Here is a 7,233-nt window from a genome sequence, read left to right as displayed (position 1 = left end):
TGTTTGGATTTTTTCTGAGGCTGGTAGATTTTCAACCAAGCTCCCATTGAAATTACAGCGAGATATGGATGAGTTTTCACTTCCTACGGCTTCCACTAGATGTCAACAGTCAATAGAACTTTGTCTTATGACTCTAATGTGAAGGGGGGCCGAAGGAGACAGGAATGATTCACCACTGCCATGCGGTGACCACGCATTGAACACACGCGTTCACGTGAGAGGCAGCTCCGTTCCATCGCTCAACTGAAGTCAGTGTAATTCTCCGGTTGGAACGTTATTCAAGATGTATGTTAACAACATTCTAAAGATTGATTCAATACATCGTTTGACATGTTTCTACTGACTGTTACGTAACTTTTGGACATTTCGTCACGTTATAGTAAAACCAAATGCATGCTTTTCAACCGTTCGCTGCCTGCACCCGCACGCCCGACTAGCATCACCACCCTGGACGGTTCCGACCTAGAATATGTGGACATCTATAAGTACCTAGGTGTCTGGCTAGACTGCAAACTCTCCTTCCAGTCTCATATCAAACATCTCCAATCCAAAATCAAAGCAAGAATCGGCTTTCTATTCCGCAACAAAGCCTCCTTCACTCACGCCGCCAAACTTACCCTAGTAAAACTGACTATCCTACCGATCCTCGACTTCGGCGATGTCATCTACAAAATAGCTTCCAATACTCTACTCAGCAAACTGGATGCAGTTTATCACAGTGCCATTCGTTTTGTTACTAAAGCACCTTATACGACCCACCACTGCGACCTGTATGCCCTAGTCGGCTGGCCCTCGCTACATGTTCGTCGTCAGACCCACTGGCTCCAGGTCATCTACAAGGCTATGCTAGGTAAAGTGCCGCCTTATCTCAGTTCACTGGTCACGATGGCTACACCCACCCGCAACACGCGCTCCAGCAGGTGTATCTCACTGATCATCCCTAAAGCCAAAACCTCATTTGGACGCCTTTCCTTCCAGTTCTCTGCTGCCTGCGACTGGAACGAATTGCAAAAATCTCTGAAGTTGGAGACTTTTATCTCCCTCAACAACTTAAAAAATCTGCTATCCGAGCAGCTAACCGATCGCTGCAGCTGTACATAGTCCATCTGTAAACTACCCACCCAATTTACCTACCTCACCCCCCATACTGCTTTTATTTATTTACTTTTCTGCTCTTTTGCACACCAGTATCTCTTCTTGCACATGATCATCTGATGATTTATCACTCCAGTGATAATCTGCTAAATAGTAATTATTCGATGTATTGCCTACCTCATGCCTTTTGCACACATTGTATATAGATTCTCTTTTTTTTCTACCATGTTATTGACTTGTTTATTGTTTACTCCATGTGTAACTCTGTGTTGTCTGTTCACACTGCTATGCTTTATCTTGGCCAGGTCGCAGTTGCAAATGAGAACTTGTTCTCAACTAGCCTACCTGGTTAAATAAAGGTGAAATAAAAAAAATAAAAAATAAAAATAGTGGACACGCTTTGTGACTCTGGAATTGTTTACCAAACGCGCTAACCAAAGTAGCTAATTGGACATAAATAATGGACATTATCGAACAAATCAAGCATTTATTGTGGACCTGGGATTCCTAGGACTGCATTCTGATGAAGTTCATCAAAGGTAAGGAAACATTTATCATGTATTTTCTGGTTTCTGTTTACTCCAACATGGCGGCTAATTTTACTATTGTTCTGAGCTCCGTCTCAGATTATTGCATGGTTTGCTTTTTCCGTAAAGTTTTTTTGAAATCTGACACAGCGGTTGCATTAAGGAGAGGTATATCTATAATTCCATGTGCAAAAACTTGTATTATCATCTATATTTATGATGAGTATTTCTGTTGAAACGATGTGGCTATGCACTATCACTGGATGTTTTTGGAACTAGTGAATGTAACGCGCCAATGTAAACTCAGATTTATTTTATATAAATATGAACTTTATCAAACAAAACATGCATGTATTGTGTAACATGAAGTCCTATGAGTGTCATCTGATGAAGATCATCAAAGGTTAGGGATTAATCTTAGCTATATTTCTGCTTTTTGTGACTGCTATCTTTCGCTGGAAAAATGGCTGTGCTTATTGTGGTTTGGTGTGACCTAACATAATCGTTTGTAGTGCTTTCGCTGAAAAGCATATTTGAAATCGGACACTTTGGTGGGATTAACAACAAGATTACCTTTAAAATGGTATAAGACACATGTCTGAGGAATTTAAATTATGAGATTTTTGTTTTTTGAATTTGGCGCCCTGCACTTTCACTGGTTGTTGTCATATCATCCCGTTAGCGGGATTGCAGCCATAAGAGGTTTTAAGAAAAGATCCAGAAAGCCACATTTGTTTCATTTTGCTTTTATTTTACAATAGCATATGATAAAAACAGTCCATCATATAGATCGAGTTTTAAAATAGAGATGGAGTACTGACTGACCCAATGATAGTCATAATACTAATGAGGATACTATTGGTAATAGTAGTAATATGATAGTAACACTATAAAACACTGTTGTCGGTGAATACTGTTGTTGTGCACAAGAGAACTCTAATGAAGAGCTGGAGATGCAGACCACCAAAACAATGCAACAGAATGGATACAGTATGTGTCATTAGTAACCATTTAGGTAACGCTACAAACCAGAACCAATAAACCCAAATACATTAAAAAACGATCCATTATCCAACGATACACTCAGGAACAGCAGAGTGGAAAGGGATCTCACCTTTCACACAGTCAATTTCCCAGAAGGTACACTGCAATTGAACAACATAATAGGGGAAATGCTGTGTCCTTACTATGTGAAAACAAAATGATGCAAGTTGAGCTAGGACGTGGCGTTAAGCTTCAGTGGGCTAGTTTTATTGATACATTACATATGGGCCTTATATACTGTTGGATAAACATTTATAGAGTTACAAAAGTGATAGGGAGTAATGGAATTAAAGGTTTAGAACAATGTCAATTATGTTTGATTCTCTTTGGTGAAGTATTGCACATTCTATTTCTGGCATGGACAGCACCACCCAGAAAAGTGGTGGGAATATTTCGAAACTTTCCATGTAAAACATGGTGGAGATGTGTTTTAAGAGCTAGATACATTGCCATTGGCTGTCATCTTGGAACATGTTAGCTCACCGACAATGGCAAAACACAGATTGAGCACAGCAAATTAATTCAGCCATCGTCATATCACCCAAAACTAGTCGTCACAGATAGCGTTCATGTCAAGGTAATGTGTTCTGTGTAAAAAGTAACATAAAGGAAGCCTTTCTACGTGGCTCCTAGAGAAAGGCAGAGTGAAACGTATGTGTGTGGGTCCAGAAGGCACAGCTCTCAGCCAGGCCGAGACCAGGGGTGTGTATAATGTACGGTGTGTGGTCTAAATCAGGGAAAAGAAGCCATTTGAATCCCTCAGAATGTGCATGTGTAAGAGACATGACTAACAAACAGTACGATTTGAATAGCACATGCAGGTATTTATAGTAGGTGTGTGAATGTGCATGACTACCAAAACTTAAGATAGCACTGTACTGTAGCTGAGGTTTATGGTGCACTACAGAAAAGGTACTGTATGTCCAACAATGGGAAAAGGCACGCAAGCATGGACGTGTGTGTTGTCACATGGCTGTAAATAATTGATATGTGTCTTTGTTATGAGGGTTCTTCCTGAAAATCAAACTGACAAAACTAAGATAATTACATTTCTTTAACAGGCACTCGCTCTCTCTCTCACACACACGCATGCACAACTATGGCTGAGATGGTCATGGAATTTTGGATGACGGCTATTGGTCAGCCAAATGACCACGGTCACCCGGCCGACCCATCTTCAGTCAGCTGTTCTTTCCACACACGCACACACCATTTTTGTAAAAACGGTTATGAGGGTTATTTTAGTCATGACGGTCTACATCCATAACCGTCCGTTACACGGTTACATGGTAATTGTGCCAGCCCTCAGCACAACATACTTAAAGTAGGCGTGTGTGTCAGGTAGAGACACTTACTTGAAACCAACTAAAATTCCACACAGAAATTAGACATAGTAATGGAGTCAGTTACACTGATCTGAGACCTTCCCAGATCAATGTCATGGTGTCAGATAAGAACAACATGATATCATCATTTTTGTCAGAGTTCCTAAACTCTGTTCGTAACTAGCGATCTGATCTGAAAATATAATGGAATTTTTTACTAGCAGTCGGTTTAGTTATGTTAAGCCATATTACTCTCAGCTATCAAGTGGTCATCATTAGACACAGAAGAGACAGCCTTCAGTTTGTCCTATGCATGCGTAATGTCTGGGCTTCAGAGTGATGCAGTATCCCTTAACAGGCAGCAGGAGGCAGCAGGCCATCTTTTATTCTTAGTGGTATTAGCTTGAATTTACCAAGAACATTGTGTGAACCCGTGTCTGTGTGGGAGAGTGTGTATGTACCTTCACAAAGTATTCACACCCCATTGAGTTTGTTGTGTTACAGGCTGAATTGAAAATGTATTACATTTTGATTTTTTTGTCACTGGCCTAAACACAATAAATAACCCAAAATATAAAAGTGGAATGATGTTTTCTGATATTTTTACAAATTAATCAAACATTTAAAGCTGAAATGTCTTGAGTCAATAAGTATACAACCCCTTTGTTATGGCAAGCCTTAAAATGTGCCTAACAAGTCACATAATACAGTAAGTTGCATGGACTCACTCTGTGTGCAATAATAGTGTTTAACATGATTTTTGAATGACTACCTCATCTCTGTACCCCACACATACAAGTATCTGTAAGGTCCCTCAGTTGAGGAGTGAATTTAAAAAAAGATTAAACCATAAAGACCAGGGAGGTTTTCCAATGCCTCGCAAAGAAGGGCACCTATTGGTAGATGGGTAAACAAAAGAAAGAAAAAAAAGGCATTGAATATCCCTTTGTGGTGAACTTATTAATTATACTTTGGATGGTGTATCAATACACCTAGCCACTACAAAGATACAAGCGTCCTTCCTAACTCAGTTTCCGGAGAGGAAGGAAACCACTCAGGGATCTCACCATGAGGCTAGTTACAGAGTTTAATGGCTGTGACAGGAGAAAACTGAGGATGGAGCAACAACATTGTAGTTACTCTACAATACGAACTTAAATGACAGAGTGAAAAGAAGGAATCCTGTACAGAATGTTCCAAATCATTTACCCTGTTTACAACAAGGCACTGAAGTAATACTGAAAAGAATTTGGCAAAGCAATTCACTTTTTGTCCTGAATACAAAGTATTATGTTTCGAGCAAATCCAACATAACACGTCACTGAGCACCACTCTTCATATTTTCAAGCATAGTGGTGGCTGCATCATGTCATAGGTATGCTTGTCATCAGCAAGGACTAGGGAGATTTTAGGATGAAAAGAAACGGAATAGAGCTAAGCACATGCAAAATCCTATTGGAAAAACTGGTTCAGTCTACTTTCCAAAAGACACTGGGACAAATTCACCTTTTAGCAGAACAATAACCTGCTGCATGAGTGGCACAGCGGTCTAAGACACTGCATCTCAGTGCAAGATGCGTCGCTACAGTCCCTGGTTCAGATCCAGGCTGTATCACATCTGGCCGTGATTGGGAGTCCCATAGGGCGGAACACAATTGACCCAGTGTCGTCCGGGGTAGGAATTTGATCTTAACTGACTTGCCTAATTAAATAATGGTTAAATATATATTTTCAAATAACCTAAAAAACAAAGCCAAAAATACACTGGAGTTTCTTACGAAGACGACATTGAATGTTCCGGAGTGGCGTAGTTACAGTTTTGACTTAAATCGGCTTGAAAATCTATGGCAAGACTTAAAAATGGTTGTCTAGCTATTATCAACAAGCAACTTGACAGAGCTTGAAGAATTAAAAAAATATTAATGTGCAAATATTGTACCATACAGATGTGCAAAACTCTTAGAGACTTACCCAGAAAGACTCACAGCTGTAATCCCTGCAAAAGGTTATTCTAAAATGTATTGACTCAGGGGTGTGAATACTTATGCAAATGAGATATTTCTATATTTCATTTACAATTAATTTGAAAAAATATCTAAAAACATGTTTTCACCTTGTCATTATGGGCTATTGTGTGTAGATTGGTGATATTTAAAAAAACAAAAACAATTTTGAATTCAGGCTGCAATACTTTCTGAAGGCACTGTACAGTATATGTGTGAATGAGTGAGTGGTTTTAGTCTTATCTGTATGTCAGCTTGTGTTTGTGTTTGTGTCTGTGTCTACTTGTGTTGTTGACTGTGTGTAAGCCTCTCCCCAATTTACCTAATCAGCAGTATGATTAGTCACTTAAAATGGTTAACACAAATAAAACGGTTAATACCGTATATGTGGTCAAATCCCTGTGGGCTCTACATACCTTCAAGATGATAGTCATGTAATTACAACAGGGACTCTTATTTTGAAGTTGCCTCTGGGCTTGAAAGCATGTAAACTTCAATTACCTAGTACTCCTAGCTCCATGCAGGTGTGGCTAGCGAGAGGGCTTTAGCAGCAGCTCTGCAGGTGAGTGTGGACATGGCAGGGATAGCTCAGTGACCATCACTGGTTGTCATGGTATTTACGGTGGGGGCGACAGAGTGGGAGGGGACTGAGTCTCTGGGCGTGAGACCCCCAAGGCGTGTGATGACTCAACTCCCAATGGCTGAGCAAGAGGGGGGATCGTGGATGGGACTGGTTCACAGGTCCATACAGTGGCTAGGCCAGACTTATCTGCCCCCTTTATAGTTCTGTCGTTTCTATGGAGGTAGTAGGCCTGTTGGGGGCAGAGTGTAATCACATGTAGTTCGACCCAAAACCACCATCATCTTACCATCCTGCACAATGGGAACATGATTAGCAGGCATTGTATAATGTACTGTTTTGGATCCCTCTCTATGCAAAGCACAAAGAAGCAGATGACAACATCAAAAAGCCTTGTGGTGATGAGTGTTCTAGTGTTCCTGTAAACCTGTCCAGCCCACCACACCTTCAGCCCTCGTCACTTTCCTGGGAAGATGGTGATCTTGCCAGCCTTAACCAGCGTGTCAATGATCAGGGCCTCATAATCTGCATCATGCACCCCTGTTTTCCGGAACTCTCCAGAGTAGCGGTTCTGCTCCCAATAGTGGTGCCAGTTGCCTCGACTGTCAGCGCCAAAGCCAAACACATTCACCTGGAATACAAGATAACGTTTTAAAAAC

General features: G+C 40.6%; 1 protein-coding gene across 3 annotated transcripts in view; it reads right to left on the bottom strand.

The window, feature by feature from the left end:
- Positions 1-2,352: 2,352 nt before the first annotated feature.
- LOC139539856 (CMP-N-acetylneuraminate-beta-galactosamide-alpha-2,3-sialyltransferase 2-like) overlaps positions 2,353-7,233 on the bottom strand; it is a 51,676-nt gene continuing 46,795 nt past the window's right edge. For all 3 annotated transcript variants that reach the window (XM_071343198.1, XM_071343200.1, XM_071343199.1), the window contains one exon: positions 2,353-7,205. In XM_071343198.1, the coding sequence (XP_071199299.1) occupies positions 7,032-7,205 (174 nt within the window). In that variant the 3' untranslated portion in view covers positions 2,353-7,031. The remainder of the gene's footprint in view (positions 7,206-7,233) is intronic.

This window comes from Salvelinus alpinus, chromosome 15 (genome assembly GCF_045679555.1).
Source record: "Salvelinus alpinus chromosome 15, SLU_Salpinus.1, whole genome shotgun sequence".
NCBI lineage: Eukaryota > Metazoa > Chordata > Actinopteri > Salmoniformes > Salmonidae > Salvelinus > Salvelinus alpinus.
This window is presented reverse-complemented; position numbering and strand designations above follow the sequence as displayed.